At 38.4% G+C, this 17,397-nt stretch overlaps 2 protein-coding genes across 3 annotated transcripts in view; both read left to right on the forward strand.

Annotated features, from left to right (window-relative positions):
- The first annotated feature begins 7,628 nt into the window (after nt 1-7,628).
- On the forward strand, nt 7,629-14,529 carry LOC121641243 (mucin-2-like). Of its 2 annotated transcripts, XM_041987272.1 has the most exons (7): nt 7,646-7,755; nt 7,885-7,971; nt 8,305-8,323; nt 9,720-9,825; nt 9,961-10,002; nt 10,683-10,724; nt 13,933-14,529. In XM_041987272.1, the coding sequence occupies exons 2-7, from the start codon at nt 7,903-7,905 to the stop codon at nt 14,009-14,011; spliced, it is 357 nt and encodes a 118-aa protein (XP_041843206.1). In that variant the 5' UTR covers nt 7,646-7,755; nt 7,885-7,902; the 3' UTR covers nt 14,012-14,529. The 2 variants fall into 2 exon arrangements, with proteins under 2 accessions (XP_041843207.1, XP_041843206.1); XM_041987273.1 differs by lacking the exon at nt 9,961-10,002 and having other exon boundaries at nt 7,629-7,755.
- LOC121641239 (meprin A subunit beta-like) overlaps nt 12,858-17,397 on the forward strand; it is a 31,814-nt gene continuing 27,274 nt past the window's right edge. The window contains exon 1 of the mRNA XM_041987266.1: nt 12,858-12,860. The gene's annotated coding sequence lies outside the window, so the exon portion shown is untranslated. The remainder of the gene's footprint in view (nt 12,861-17,397) is intronic.

A 17,397-nucleotide genomic window follows, 5' to 3' on the forward strand; every position in this document is an offset into this window, starting at 1 on the left:
AAACCAATAATAATAATTAATTAGGTTCTCATACTCCTCCTTTTTCTGTGGTAAAAGAGTTTTTTTTTTCTTTGTTTGTTTTTTTTTATTATTTTTCGTTCTGATAATAATAGTAGGATGTTGTAACATACCTGGCATATTTCGGCTGTCTCCTGTAGCCAATGTCAGCTGACATGTTGCTGACATGTTATCAACTGTTTTTCGGAGGTGTGGCCATCCCAGCAAACCTGTCAGATCTGCTGGGATGGCCACGCCCACCTCCCTGTGGTGGTCTTTGGGAATCCCTGGGATCACTGCAGGAGGAACAACCACATCATGGCTTGGGACAGCGTAAGGATTGTTGGATGGGAAGGAAACAAATTAAAATTTTGGATCAAGTTTCCAATCGAGATCAGGAAGCGGACTGGCAACTCCATAAACTGGAACGAGGGGGCGTACATACTCTCACACACCTGAGAGCGTTAATCAGTGCAACATGTCAAACACAAATAAAAAATCTTGTGAAGCATTTCAAGAACAAAAAGAATTTCCTTTCCCAGCGTTTCAGATAATAGTTTACAGTCAGTTTCCTATAAACAGAAGGCTTTCTGTCAGGCTTTAAAGGCTTTTGTAGGTTTGTCTTCTGTCTGTTATCTTCCAAAAAACAGACAGAAAGAATTTCTCCAGTGTATTGTTGTGAACAACCCCATCCTGCAGTCATAATGTACACATAACAATATTTAAGTAGTCCCATTTGTTTTTATTCAGGTGTGTTCTTTTATGCCAATAATCTTTGCTCCATTTACAGGAGCAAGTTCCTCCAGTGGCTTTTGTCTAAGTTGCCAAGTTGCAGATCACTTGAATACCTTCAGAGCTGCTCAAATACCAAACATTCAATCAAGACTTTTGATCCTTCAAATGCCAGTTTTTATTTGATCTCATTAGTAATTTTTATTTATCAGCTACATCCTCTGGTGACCTTTATGGCCAAAACTTCCCCCCACTGACTTCCTTTAAAACTACATATTTATATAACTACATAAGATAATACAGGTTGTTTATGAGGAAGGTCCAGGGGAGGTAGTCAGTCTTATCTGGTCAGGATGACCCCTGTGAATAACATACAGGTAGAAAACTACCCACTCTAACTGGTTTTTCAGAGCTTCCTGCACCATATGCGGATCGGCGTCAACGAACAGGATTTCACAAGTGACCAAGGAGGACCCAGCAATGGTGTGTCTGATCGACCTGAACTTGAATTTCAGCCTCCGTTTTTGACAGGGGGACCCCTCGTTTGGTTCTCTGGAAAGTTACCGCCAAAATCAACAAACTTAGAGAATAAGTCTGGTGAGTTGAGGTGCTCTTTAATTAGGTTTTAAGTTTGTAAAGGAGAGGGTTGAGGGCTTGTGAGTCGACCTTATTGGACCAGAGTGCTGTCGGAAGGCAGGTAATGCCTCTGTAGAGGTCTGTTGGAGATCAGCTCTGAATAAGAGTGGCCAGATAAACTTATTACCCAGATTCTGAGAAGATGTTCACGGTCTAAAAGAAGGGATCCCCACATATCTATTGGCACGATGGGCAACCAAGACTCCAAGCCTCAGCTCCCTCCTGAGGGGAAATTGTGCACATTCATGTTACAAATATGGAGAAAAACAAAGCTACAGTTTTTGAAAGAGATGCTGTTGACCCAACAGAGCCAAAGCCACTAAGTTTAAATAGTATGATTGTATTGTTATGAGTAATAATTCTATTTACGGTGTTATCAATTAGTCTGCTAAAGTTAAAGCCGATTGTAAAGAAAAAAAAAGATAATCAAATTTCTGTAAATTCACACACTCTGCTTGCAATGAAAAATGCTTTTTGCTTGCACACACACATATGATTTTTTTTCTCAGATACACACACTGTGGGATAACTTTTAATCCTATTTTCCTTTTTTTTCAGCTCCTCTGTCAGGATAGAGTCAGCAGAGAACCTCTAATAAAGCAAAAAGGAAAATAAATCACCACCATCTCCTGCTAGCGCCTGATACCCACTACTACCTGCCCCACCTGAGGCTCTATATCAGGGCTGCCCAAGTCCGGTCCTCGAGATCTACCATCCTGCAACTTTTAGATGCAACCCTTCTCCAACACACCTGAATCAAATGACTGGCTCGTTACCAGGTCTCTGCAGAGCTGAATGACATGAAGATGACATCTGATTCAGGTGTGTTGGAGACGGGTTGCATCTAAAAGTTGCAGTATGGTAGATCTAGAGGACTGGACTTGGGCAGCCCTGCTCTATATGATTCAAGAGAAGAAACAAGGGCATTTGATCCCCAGCAAATACCAGGAAGAGTTCCCCTGCTCCGAGTTTCAAAAAGACTGAAACCAGATGTTTGATGGATGTGTAAACATCTGCATTGGATGGTAGAACACCATCCTCCAGAATGCTTCTGACCATGCAGTTTATTCAGAGGACAACGACAAAGCTCAAGGACAAATGGGACAACACTGTTAATGCACTGAAATTAAACAGATCGTATGTCTTTTTTTGAAGAAAAGGTGCTAAAAGTAAACAGAAGAAAGCTTCAGTTCTTGACCATTTCCCTACACAGACTAGTTTACAACTATAACAGGAGACACACATACACATGAACACACATGCTCACTGCAACAAAGTTTCTGCTTGCTACTGATCTGCATGATGTGCCTACAATAGTGTCTTGTTTTCAGAATTTAGAAGGAAGAGAACATGTTTAGTGAGCTGGTGGCAACTGTTACGTCCCACTTTAGGCGTATGAGAGGGCGTAACAAAAAGGCAAGTGGTGGACAGATGTTAAAGTTAAATAAACCAGCTTTTATTGTTTTGAGCAAAAATGAAGATGAATTAAACAGGTGGCAAACACAAACCAGTGTTGGGTTTGTGAAACTGCTATCGCTAAATCCTAACTCAAAACCCACCGGATAAACAAAACCAAGATTACGCAAACAAACAAAAAGGTGAACATAAACCGGCATATTTATCTAGATAACAAATGTGCAGCAGCTCCAATAATCTAAGAAACATAAATGCAATACTAAACACTCTAAACTAGCCCAACATAAACTACCATTAATATCTAACGTTTAAACACAAATGCTGAATCTAAGGCAGAACACAAACAAACTCAAAGAGCAGCCAAAAGAGCTGTATGCCACACAAAGGCAAAACAAAACCAAACTGAGACTACAAATAATACTAAGGCTGAACACACAAGTCAGGTTTAACTCTGCTGAAACCTCTAAGTAGTCTATGTATCAAAATGCCACTACTAAGCACAGCAAACACACAGTCTAATACACCACCACAATTCTGTCAAGCTGAGGGGGAAACCGTCTGTGCGAAACAGCTTCTCCCTCCAGAATGAACACAGCAGCAGTCCTTTATTTCCTGGTTGGGGCAGGCTGCGAAGCGACTGGCCAGGGGACAGGCCAACCAGAGGGGAGGAGATGAGGGTATGTCTGGTCTAGCCACTCTGAACAGACATCAGGGCCCGGATGCATGACGAGCCTCAGGTGGCAGCAATGAGCGGCTTCCGTAACAGCAACAATCTTTCCTCAGTTATCCAAAACTGATTGACACATCTTTGAAAGAAAAATAAATAAATAAAAACAAGATGAGAAATAATATTTTACGTGGTCCCTTCAGATGCATTCTAATGGCGACTAACTGGCACGTGAATTTATATATTTTTCCCAGTTACTCTGTCTAATTGCTGCACCAGGATCTGATGTGTAAGATGGGTATTTCTCTCATTTCTACACCTGAAGAAGTGAGAGTGAGTAAATCCTTCTTCTGCCAGTGGTTTGAAAACCAACAAATTGATCCTCATGTGCATTTACATAAATACCAAACCGCAGTTTCCCTGGTGGTTTTTATGTGGTGAGGTGCAGGCTGCAAGTTTCTTGATTTTCTGAGAAGTTTAAGTGTGTGCATGATTTGGACTAAAACCGCTCATGTGTCATGGCCCTGATTATTTTAATTTTGCCCACAACTGGCCTAAGTTAAGGTTTTAAAAATCTTGGTAACTATAATTTAAACAAGAATTTAAACTGAAACAGCTTCTATTAAGCTCTTCAAAAGGCTGCATAATAACTTTAACCCCTGGTCTTATGTGTGAACCATAACGTGATCCATGGAAATTTTAGGGGTTCTTTGCAGTCACATCCAAATATATTGGAATGATTTTCTTTAGTATTCATCTGTTATCATGGCTCATTGGTAAATTAAATAGATAATATGGCTCTTTGGGATCACAGTCTTAAACATGCAAGACAAATATAAAAAGAAAAAAATGCATGCAATTTTACTTTCTAATAATAAAAACTGAAAGCCTGATCTATATTTCAGCTAAGTAAACTAATCTGAAAGTAATCTGTCTGAAAACAGGTGAACCAATGAATAAATTGTATAGAGGAAGATAAATCCCTAAAACTTAGAGAAAGTGGTGATAAACAGATGGAAACTAAAGCAAATTAGAGGAGCTCCACTTTTAACTGTCAGCATACATAACTATATAAGAAAACAACAGCAGTAATACAACAAACATACGTTGATGCAGATAAAATTATTTTTAGGTTGTTATCTCTGCAATAACACAGGAAAGTGCACTATAAAATTAATACAGAGAAGTAACAGGAGAAAGTAAAACCTATTTCATGATGATCTGATATCCACAAATATTTTAAACTTATTCTTGCAAAAAAAAGAAAAAAAAAAAGAAAAACATTGTAAATAAATAAAAGAGGAAAAAGCTGCTCAAGCAAATGTGGCTGACGGACACATTATTAATATATATTCAAATTGGTTTTCAGTCCATATCATCTTGATGAGAAATCTCCAAAATAATTAATGTTTACTAAAAACAATACTATATTGAACTTTAAGGATCCTTATAAATGCAGTAAAATCTTCCTGCTCTGATTTGGCTTCTCTGCGCAGAACCAGTGACGTGACTTTGACAAAGTTTTCTGACTCTGACCTCAATGTACAGACTAATGTTTCCTTTAACATTTTTCTTCCAGCAGGTTCTCTTCCAGGATGCTACTTCAATTTTTTTCACAAAGGCTGATTGCTGTGTTTCATAATGCTACTAACTCTGATTAACAGGACACGCATTTATTATTCTGAAAAGCAGGACTGATGACGTGGATCTGTCTACAGGAGAAGAATCAACACTAAATCTTTTTTATTATATGTGTATTTCAGAATCAAAAATGATATTGATTCTTATAACATTTTGAGATAAACTTTTACAGGTGGATGGGTCCATTTGAAGTGACTGAAGTAACGTCACATTCAGTCAGACTAAAGGGTAAAAGTGAAAGTTGGTATTATCTTAATCAGTGTGCTTGTTGACCTTCCGTCTTTGGTTTCTACTGATTCTTTGTTTACAGGCTGCATCCTGGAATTTCATATGATCCAGAACCCGACTGCATCTTGTATGTTTTTGGAAAAATTATTTCCCTTAATACCTGTTAGAACCAGTAATACTGGAATTAAGGTTGTATTATCTCCTTGTCCTGGTGTTTAACTACTGTTAATGTTTCTGTTTGGCCTAATATGAGTAAACTAATGTTGTTAGAGCTGATCTATGGTGGTACTGTGGAGGTCGCTGCCTGATGGGCACATTGCCTGGAAATTGGCTGTGGGACTGCACAGGGCTCTCCCTGGTCTTGCCAATTACTCTTTTCCGGACTACCTGCTTCTATTTTAACTAACCATGCTCACATTGGTAGTCTTCTCTCCCACCATAAGAGATCCACATCAACTGAATTCTCCATAACTCATAATTCTCCTGTCTACATAAATGCCCTTGGGAGTCCCACAAGGTGTTCCAGATGAGTATAAATTAGTGGACCAGGTTGTAGCTGGTTTTGAATCCATTTTCTTGTTCATTACTGTAAATAGGAATGTGGATAGAATAAATGATATCCACTATAAGGTCCAAAGGTTGCCCATCCTTACTAGAGATGCTTTTTTTGGTCTTTCCCAGCAATTGGATGCTACTTCATTGATGGCTTATCAAAACAGGATGGCTTTAGACTTCCTCTTAGCAGAAAAAAGGGGGTGTATGCTCAATGTTTGGTGATTCCTTTTGTACTTTCATTCCTAATAATACAGCTCCTGATGGCTCTGTTTTTCATGCTTTGGCTGGTCTGCAGTTTCTTTCTAAAGAGCTCAAAGAACAGTCAGGTGTGGATACTCCTTTTAATGACATGATAACAGTTAGTGTGATTCTGTGGTGTAAAATTCACATATAGTAGTATTGACCTCTTTGGTTTCATTGTCCGTGTTTTCCAGAACACAAGAAGCCACCAAATGGATGGATGTCACAAGGAGGGGGGTAGACATCTGCATATGGTTGACCTAGCACTATATACTTTTCGTACCATAAAAATTTGTGTTTCTGACCCATTTTGATGGCACAGTGACATTTATTATGTACATTCATGGAGCCGTAGGAACTCAGCAGCACCCTGAGGGTCAGGAACCGCACTCACAACTTTTTCTTACTGTGTCACTTTACAGCAGCATTTCACTTTCTGCACTTTGTCTTATGCCAGTAACTGGATATCAACACACACTTGCTGTTTTGAACACACACCATGGCTGATTTATGAAATGAGAGAGGACATTAATGGAAGAAGTGAGGAAAAGAAAGAGAGATGACAAGAGATAAGACAAGAATGAACATCAGACTGACTTTTACTGGCTGGAAAGAGTAAATGTAAGATGCAAGATGGATGACGAATTAGCCGTTGTCAGGAGGCCCCTCACCAAGACAATCTGCTAAAGTTCAGCCTTAAAGCACGAGAGATGTTAAAATGCAGTTATGCCGACAGACAATAAGCAGGAAAGAAAATATACGATATTTTGCTAACAGGTGACATTATGTAACAATGAATCTGGAAAATCTAGTGTTAACATAAGCATCTACTGAGAAAGGAAAACAGAAAACAAAGAACCTTCATCCATCACAATGTCATTTTCACAATGTCAGTAAGGAGTTTTTGTGACTATGTTGTTTTTGTATAAACACGATGGAAGATTTGATAAGAATCACGTTATAAGATGGAGTTCCACCGCCTTCCAGTGAATGAACTTCAAATTAGTCTTTAAACCTAGGGCCAAATCTAATAACGTTATTGTAGTTATTAGTTGAAACATAGTTTCACACACACTTCCTCCTGCACATTTTTAAATGTTAAAGCACATTTCCAAAAATAAATGAATAAATACTAATAATAATTCCACCTTATTGTACTTTAATAACAGCTGTTACTTTCTGTAATGGATAATATGATGAATTTGAATATTGAAATTTATGAGTAATGAAGATTTCCACTTTCTCAAACCACTGGAGCCGACATGTGAGACTTGACTGGAGAATTTTCAGTGACTTTCATTAATTTACTGTAAAAGCTAGACAGACAGCCTATCTGCTTTGACTTATGATCACTAACACTTGTGAAGAACCACAAATTAAAATGTGAACCAGACAAAGTGTAACCTTGCTGCTCTCTCTGTTACTCTGTTATCATTTGTTTGCAAAATATCTCACAAGTACAGTGAGATATTTTGCAAACAAATGACCAGTTGCATGACTTCAGACAAACACATTGACAATGGCAGTGATGACGCTATCATTTATGTTCTAAAACTGGTTTTGTTGCTTTTCTACGGATAGCTTAAAGTCCAGCAGGTGCTTATTCTTTACAGTAGAGGAGCAGACAACCAGGGTGGCAGAAGGTGAGCAATGGCGACTGACAATTTAAGCTAAATGTTACTAAAAGAAATTAAATATATCTTTTCTTGATTGCATTTCATTACTTATATATTAAAATGTTTTCATCACTTTTCAATAAATTTTGTTTCCAGTTTAGTTGTAGACTCACAATGAGGATGAAAGTCTACGTTTTTCTCATGATGAACTTGGCTGTTTCATCAGCAGCCTCCATTGGCCCAGTAAGATTTTATTTATTGCTGGGTTTTGAAAAAATAAAAATAATATTTTACTAATAACCATAATTCTCTCTGAGGAAAAAGACAGGAACTTATCTTTGTAATCAAATTAACATTGAGTCCATTGGAAATTTAAACCAGGGCTACACATAATGCAAACCCAAGACATTCAGTTAAACTAAGAATTTTCAAGACTTGTATTTTTAGATCTGTAAATGAAGTATGAATCAATGCCTGATAAAAAACTATACAGTGACTTGTTTCTTATGTACAATGCTTGTTTTTCTTTTAAATTATGCTGTTTTTGTTATTAACTTTCTCTTGTTTTTATTCCAGACTGAACCAGATGTTGTGGGTAAGTAATTTTATCTTAATTTTTTATTTTATTTGATGAAATACATTTAACCTAATATCTTAAATAAAACAGTGTGACTTCATAAGGAACCTACTGGTCTGTTTTGTAGACATTGGTCAAGAGAAGAGCATTATAGAGAGACAAAGAAAAGACAAGCATGAAATAAATAATCAGCAAAAAAGAAAAATGCCAAACCTCAGTCTGGTTTAAAAGCAAGAGAGTAAAAATAAATCTTTAAACAAGCTTAATAAATGTCCATAGTTGGTGAGGTCTTAATATGAAGGTGAGTTCTTCCATTATTTGGGGGAAACAACAGAAAAAGCTCTGTCCCCTCTTAATATCAGTCTGGTCTTCAGGACAACAAGGAGGATCTAGAGGACGTGTGGGGGTAAAAGATCGGTGAGATAAGAGGAGGCCATCCCATTTGAATACTTAAAAAAAAACAATAAAATCTTAAAATCAACTCTACAACAAACAGGCAGCCAGTGCAAAGAAGCTAAAACTGGTGTGATGTGGTCTCTCTTCCGAGTGCCAGTTAACATGCAGGCAGCTGCATTTGGGACCAACTGCAGACGGCGCTTGAGGGACTGAGCCACACCTGAGTAGAGACTGCTGCAGTAGTCAAGTCTAGACAAAATAAAAGCAGTATCATTAGACCAGCAATCATCCACACCTGTTACCTAATCAGCACAGTTCAACACAGGTGGAGGAAAATGGATGTTGTCTGCAAGTTTAACATTAACAAATTATTTCAAATCAGACTTGTTATGATCAGAGTTTTCATATTGAATGTGAGATCTGTTTCAAGCGCTTTCAAAGAGAATGGGGCAGGGGGTCCTGGGTGGACAGCTGTGTGGTGATACAGCAAGTGGCAAAGAGTTGTGAGACTTGAGGCTTGCACGTTAAATCGCCCATGATGGTGCAGTTTTATTTATTTGATTTTTTTTTCTAATGGAGTTGACAATTGAGTATAGTCTATTGTGTCTTTGTCTTTATTCAATGGAAAAACATGCAGAGAAAATAGAAACCTGGCAGTGGTGGGGTGCCTCAAATAAACAGTATTTTTAATCTAATTATTATCTTCGTGTGTTCAGATTAAAATCTCATTTTAAGCCAAATTTACATGAGACTGTTGGTGCTTAAAATAAAAGAAAATACTTGTTTTTGATTCATAACTGCTCTCATTAGGGTGTAGTTTGATTGACTTTTCATGGTTACCTCACATTTCGATACATCACTGCAAGGCTCTAGACTGAATTTTTATCTTTCATGAGAAGCAGGATGCAGGGTAAGGGATGTAAAGTTCTGATTGCTGAAAAGACCTGAAATATTTAGATCACTGGAGATATTTTTTTTTCTTTTTTATTAAGTTTTTGAATTTTTTTATCTTTAATAGATCTCACTCCACTTGTGAATGGAAGTGCTCTGGCATGTCCTAAAACAACAGTGAACATTTCACAACCTCCAATGCCCATGCAGGATGCTGGCCCATGCTCATCAAGGTAGGATATTATATTCCATTTTATACTTGCAGGACAAAGGTAACTTCTGATTTTAAAATACCACTTTAAAAGAAGTACTTTGCTTTGAAATTAGAATTCAGCATTATTTGTTGAACATTGTTGTGACTTTTGCAGTATTACTACCACCATGCCACCTCCTACAACTACACATGACAGGTATTCCTCCAGCTTGCTCACACATCCTACACCTGCTAAAATTGTTGTATGCAGTAAAATTATAACAGAAAAAAAGAATATATCTTTATATTTTTCCATCTCAGATGAATTGTGAGTGAAATATTGTGAATCCCAATGGAAAGTTACCAATTCAAACTTCTGGAGAGCATTTGGCTGAAGGACTTGTAGACTTTTCATTACTTCAGTTAAAAAAAATCATATATTTCAGGTTCCTCCAGGTGCTGAAGAAATTATGGCTCACAGGAAGCAAATCATTTTCATGTATTTTGGACATGTCCAAAAGTACAATCTTTTTGGTCACTTGTTTATGCAGAATTATCTAATTTATTTTCTATTAAACCTATGCTTTGCTGGTAGGAACTATTTTTAGGGTTTTTACACTCAGCCTCTGCAAATAATAAAGATAGAAGCCCCAACTATTCAAAAAGCAAAATTTAAAAGACTTTGGGAGAGGTGGGAAAAGTATATAAGACAAAGATGGCCCTCCCATATTTAAAAATGACTGGTGAATGTTACTTTGTACATATATTTACTTTCTTTTTGTATTTGCTTTGGCTGTTTTGTAATCTTAATTTTTGTCCTCCTTTTGGTTGAGTAAGTACTTTGCTCTGAAATTAGACTTCAGCATTATTTGTTAAACAATGCTGTGACTTTTGCAGGATGACTACCACCATGCCACCTCCTACAACTACAGATGGCAGGTATTCCTCCAGCTTGCTCACACATCCTACACCTGCTAAAATTGTTGTGTATTAAACTTATAACACAGAGATTAATTTAAGTGGGATCTATTTGTTTTTCCAAATGTGTTGGTGTCATTTTGAACTACATTTAGTCACATAATTATCAACTGTGTTTTTCCTATGGTAATTGGTCTGCATTTATGTAGCACTTTACTATATGCTATTCTATTCTACAGTCATTTAGCAGACGCTTTTATCCAAAGCGACTTACATTTGAGAGTATGAACAACACAAGCAAGAATTTCAAACAAGATGGGACATCATAATTAAGTGGTAGTCAGACTGCTGAGTCCACTTGGACCCAGGTGCTGTCATGTAGTAATAGAGGCAGTGCATATTTATCTTTTTTTTTTTTTTTTTTTTTTTGTAAGTCATTTTGTTTAAATAAAAGATCACAATTTCGTCTAACAATGTAAACTTGGGCATAAGTGCACACAGCTTATTCAGTACTTAATTGAGCCAAAGAGCTGGACAAATCTTTCTAACTCATTATGTTGAGTAGATGAGTTAAGCTAAGTGCGGAAATGCTCCTTAAACAACCGAGTCTTTAGCTTGCTCTTAAAAGTGGATAAGGACTCTGTGGATCGGACAGTTTGGTAGATTGTTCCACCACCGGGGGACAATAGAGGAAAAGAATTTAGCTACTGATTTTGCGCCACGTTGTGGTAGGAGCACTAGGCGCTTTTCGCTGGCAGAGCTTAACTGTCGAGAGGGAGTGTAGCTCTGGATTAAGGAGTGGAGGTAGACAGGAGCCGTTTGGGTTATTGTTTTGTAAGTCAGAAGCAGAGCTTCGAATTTGATTCGTGCTGTGACATACTGCAGCATTCTGGATTTAAGGTTTAACTGAGCATGCAGACAGGCCAGCCAGTAAGGGGTTGCAGTAGTCAATGGGTGAAATGACCAGAGCCTGAACCAGAAGCTGTGCCGTGTGTTCAGTCAGGTAGGGTCTGATTCTCCTGATGTCGTAGAGAGGAAATCGGCAAAATATAGCAACCGAGGCAACATGGCCATTAAAGGTCAGCTGGTTGTCCACCATGACACCAAGATTCCTAGTAGAAGACGTAAGCACAAGCTTGATAGAGTCAAGCCGCATGCTTATCTGCTTATCTGTGCTAAGGAAGGATTGGCTGGAAAGACAATAAGCTTGGTCTTGGACCGGTTTCAGCTGAAGGTAGCGATCCTTCATCCATGCAGAGATATCAGCAAGGCATGCTGATATTTGCATTGAGATGGTTGTGTCATCAGGTGGGAAAGAAAGGAAAAGCTGAGTGTCATCTGCATAGCAGTGATAGGCGAAGCCATAAGAGCTAATGATTGCACCGAGTGAGGAGGTGTATAGTGAAAAGTTGGCCAAGCACTGAGCCCTGAGGCACTCTTGTTGTCAGCCCATGTGATCTGGACATTCCTCCTAACCAAGATACTTTGAAGCATCTTCCTGTGAGGTAGGACATAAACCATGAGAGGACAGATCCTGAGATGGCAAGCTCTGAGACAGTGGAGAACAGTATATGATGGTTGACTGTGTCAAAGGCAGCAGACAGGTCCAGCAGTATAAGGATTGAGGATTGACCAGCGGATCTGGCAAGCCGTAAGGAATCAGTAACTGACAGGAGAGCAGTTTCAGTAGAGTGGCATTGCCTATAGCCAGACTGATATGGATCTAACAGGTCCTGACTGAAGACGGCACACTTTACTAGTTTAGACATGAATGGAAGCAGTGAGACCGGCCGGCAGTTTTCAACCTGGGCTGGGTTGAGTGTGAGTTTCTTCAGCAGCATGCATGAAAAGATACGCAAAGCGCTATACATTAAAAATCACATTCACCCATTCACACATTGATGTGCAAGGCGCTAACCAAAACCCATCAGGAGCAGTTTGGGGTTCGGTGTCTTGCTCAGGGACACCTCGACATTAGCTCTCCAGGCCAGGATCAAACCCAAAACCCTCAGGCTACAAGATGACCATGCCACCCACAGAGCCATGCCGCACTATACTGAACATAGAGTAATGAGCAACTGAGACTGCAATCTGGTGTTGAAGTTTAACAGTCACATGTTATTGAACACCAACACAGAACAGCAGAGGGGGCAGTCTGTCTTGGTACAATCGCCTAGAGCAGGGGTAGCCAAGGTCGGTCCTTGAGAGCACCAATCCGGCAGGTTTTCCAGATTTCCCTGCTGCAGCACACCTGACTCAAATTAAATGGATCCAACAGCCTATAAGGATCTCCACAATGACTTGTTAGTTTAAGTCAGGTGTGTTGGAGCACGGAAATCTGGAAAACCTGCCGGATTGGTGCCCTCGAGGACCAACATTGGCTACTGCTGTCCTAGAGTCACTGTGCCTACATGAAACCAGAACTATAAGCAAAACATGAACTTTGATAAACAATAGATAAAAGTAATTCAATAACATCACTTGAACTTAACTGCTAAGAACAATCAAAGGAATATTCCTGTTAAGACGTGCCTACCCATGAGCCTTTGCGGCTGTGTTAGCTCAGAACACTACAATATCAACTCAAATAGTTGTTTATTTCATTAGGAGAGACCATACCATGGGCAACATAAGTAACTCAGCAAATTATATGACAATCCATTATGTGTCAAGATATTCAGCCATGGAGCTGAAGTGCTGAAAATACAGATGGACAAGGTCTTGACGCTGTCTGCAAACTGGGAAATAATAGCATTTACTCTGAACAATACCCCTGAGTCCAACACTGGGTATAAATATATTTATTTTTCTAGTATTTCAAATGATTTTGAAACACTAGTTTCAAACTCATTTGTAACGTTTGCTGTTAGCTTAAAGAAGACTCTGGAACGTGTAACTCCTCCCACTTCACGATCAAATTAAAACAGAGTAGCTACAACATAAGAACATAAAAAAACTGCTTGGGATTATGAAGATACATCTTGCAATAAAAAAAAACTATAATTTTTCTATTTTGAACAAAGCTTTCTTCATCTAAAAACAAGATATAATTATGTAAAGATAAAAAATTGGCTTTTTTTGTCAACATCACAGATTTAATTAAGTGACATTTACATCGGCTCAGGTTTTCTTTATAAACTACACTACACCATAAGTACTATGGGTGTAATAGAAAACTTTGTTTTGCTTTTACACAATACACCATTTAATTTATGTCTTTCTGCTGTAGCATTTTCGGCTTCTCCCCTGCAATGGTGGCCTCTCCTGTCCTCATCGTCCTGCTTGCCTTGGTGCTCTTGGTGCCTTGATCTGCCATTTCGTAAACAGGATGTGAAGTTTTTCCTGACTCCTTTTGTGCATTTATGGCTGTATTTAACCTCAATATGATTAGTATAGATGGCTAAAGTGGGAAGAGAATTTTGATCATGAATGTTAAGGTGTGAGATATTTAGATGAACAGTCATCAGCATGTAACACTTTAAGACAAATAATGTTTTGCAATCGGTGGTGGGACCATGTATTTGTTAGCAAAGCATCTTTTGATTATTTTAGAAGATTGCAATTTTTTTTTAAATCTTGGTAACTTTCTTCTTCTTTTCATTATCATGGATTTTGATGTCCTTGCATCCTTAAATTGCAGGTAAAGCTCCTAATTCTAATTATTGTTCAATGTTTGGGTTTTTGTGTGTGTTTGTTTTTTTTTTGTTTTTTTTTGTTTTTGTTTTGCACTGATATATTTAACCATGTGCTAGTATGTTTTACTGTGAGTCTTGGTGCGTCATTGCTCACAAAAGAGAAGAAATAAATAAAAAAATTTAAGTATAAAGCCAAAATGTGTGGGGTCTGCTTAATAACCAGCTCTTTTAAATTAAAACAATATTTAAAATGTGGGATGTCACGTCCACCTCCCTGTGGTTGTCTTTGGGAATCCCTGGGATCACTGCAGGAGGAACAACCACATCATGGCTTGGGACAGCGTAAGTATTGTTGGATGGGAAGGAAACAAATTAAAATTTTGGATCAAGTTTCCAATCGAGATCAGGAAGCGGGCTGGCAACTCCACAAACTGGGACCAGGGGGCGTACATACTCTCACACACCTGGGAGTGTTAATCAGTGCAACATGTCATACACAAATAAAAAATCTTGTGAAGCATTTCAAGAACAAAGAGAATTTCCTCTCCCAGCGTTTCAGATAATAGTTTACAGTCAATTTCCTATAAACAGAAGGCTTTCTGTCAGGCTTTAAAGGCTTTTGTAGGTTTGTCTTCTGTCTGTTATCTTCCAAAGAACAGACAGAAATAATTTCTCCAATGTATTGTTGTGAACAATCCCATCCTGCAGTCATAATGTACACATAACAATATTTAAGTAGTCCCATTTGTTTTTATTCAGGTGTGTTCTTTTATGCCAATAATCTTTGCTCCGTTTACAGGAGCAAGTTCCTCCAGTGGCTTTTGTCTAAGTTGCCAAGTTGCAGATCACTTGAATACCTTCAGAGCTGCTCAAATACCAACATTCAATCAAGACTTTTGATCTTTTCAATGCCAGTTTTTATTTTATGTCATTTTATTTGATGTCATTAGTAATTTTTATTTATCAGCTACTTCCTCTGGTGACCTTTATGGCCAAAACTGCCCCACACTGACTTCCTTTAAAACTACATTTTTTAATCTTACTGTCATTAAAGTTTAAAAGGATTCATTCTTTAATATCATCATTTCGTTTCATAGAAAAGTAGTGATATTTGACATTTTTATCCGATTCCCCCAGATTCAACTGATTTCCCATAATAGGCAGATCCAGGAAATCCTGGTATTTTTATTAGTTATGTTATGGAGCTGTGGGACCACCAGGGGAAGCAAGATGCTTTTTTGTTTGTTTGTTGTTTTTTTTGTGTGTGTGTGTGTGTGTGTGTGTGTGTGTGTGTGTGTGTGTGTGTGTGTATTTGTGGGTGTGAAATAATTTCAAAGTCAATATCTAATTAACATTTTGATAATCAGAAATAATTTTACACACAGGTGCAAAGAAATCACTCTTAGCGCCCCCTGGTGGTCCCATGATTTTAAGTGTAACTGTACTTTGAAGTATATCTGCACTGGTATCACTTGTTGTAGAAGAAATTTCCTTATTATTCATTTACCTAAATTATTATTCATTTATTAAACATTATACATTATAATAATTTTGATCCAGTTATGTTTTACATGTTTTTGTTAATCTTGTGATGAAGGATAATGTATATGTTTTTTTACCTCTGAGAACAAAAATGATGACCCGACCTTGGATTGCAGGAGACGTTTAGTCTGCAAAAATACTGGGTTTCTACAAGATAATACAGGTTGTTTATGAGGAAGGTCCAAGGGAGGTAGTCAGTCTTATCTGGTCAGTTTGACCCCTGTGAATAACATACAGGTAGAAAACTACCCACTCTAACTGGTTTTTTAGAGCCTCCTGCACCATATGTGGATCGGCGTCAACAAAAAAGGATTTCACAAGTGACCAAGGAGGACCCAGCAATGGTGTGTCTGATCGACCTGAACTTGAATTTCAGCCTACATTTTTGACAGGGGGACCCCTCGTTTGGTTCTCTGGAAAGTTACCGCCAAAATCAACAAACTTAGAGAATAAGTCTGGTGAATTCAGGTGCTCTTTAATTAGGTTTTAAGTTTGTAAAGGAGAGGGTTGAGGGCTTGTGAGTCGACCTGCTTGGACCAGAGTGCTGTCGGACAGCAGGTAGTGCCTCTGTAGAGGTCTGTTGGAGATCAGCTCTGAATAAGAGTAGCCGGATAAAAGTATTACCCAGATTCTGAGAAGATGTGCACAGTCTAAAAGAAGGGATCCCCACCTATCTATTGGCACGATGGGCAACCAAGACTCCAAGCCTCAGCTCCCTCCTGAGGGGAAATTGTGCACATTCATGTTACAAATATGGAGAAAAACAAAGCTACAGTTTTTGAAAGAGATGCTGTTGACCCAACAGAGCCAAAGCCACTAAGTTTAAATAGTATGATTGTATTGTTATGAGTAATAATTCTATTTACGGTGTTATCAATTAGTCTGCTAAAGTTAAAGCCGATTGTAAAGAAAAAAAAAGATAATCAAATTTCTATAAATTCACACACTCTGCTTGCAATGAAAAATGCTTTTTGCTTGCACACACACATATGATTTTTTTTCTCAGATACACACACTGTGGGATAACTTTTAATCCTATTTTCCTTTTTTTTCAGCTCCTCTGTCAGGATAGAGTCAGCAGAGAACCTCTAATAAAGCAAAAAGGAAAATAAATCACCACCATCTCCTGCTAGCGCCTGATACCCACTACTACCTGCCCCACCTGAGGCTCTATATCAGGGCTGCCCAAGTCCGGTCCTCGAGATCTACCATCCTGCAACTTTTAGATGCAACCCTTCTCCAACACACCTGAATCAAATGACTGGCTCGTTACCAGGTCTCTGCAGAGCTGAATGACATGCAGATGACATCTGATTCAGATGTGTTGGAGACGGGTTGCATCTAAAAGTTGCAGTATGGTAGATCTAGAGGACTTGACTTGGGCAGCCCTGCTCTATATGATTCAAGAGAAGAAACAAGGGCATTTGATCCCCAGCAAATACCAGGAAGAGTTCCCCTGCTCCGAGCTTCAAAAAGACTGAAACCAGATGTTTGATGGATGCATTGGATGGTAGAAC

This window comes from Melanotaenia boesemani, chromosome 6 (assembly GCF_017639745.1).
Source record: "Melanotaenia boesemani isolate fMelBoe1 chromosome 6, fMelBoe1.pri, whole genome shotgun sequence".
Lineage (NCBI taxonomy): Eukaryota > Metazoa > Chordata > Actinopteri > Atheriniformes > Melanotaeniidae > Melanotaenia > Melanotaenia boesemani.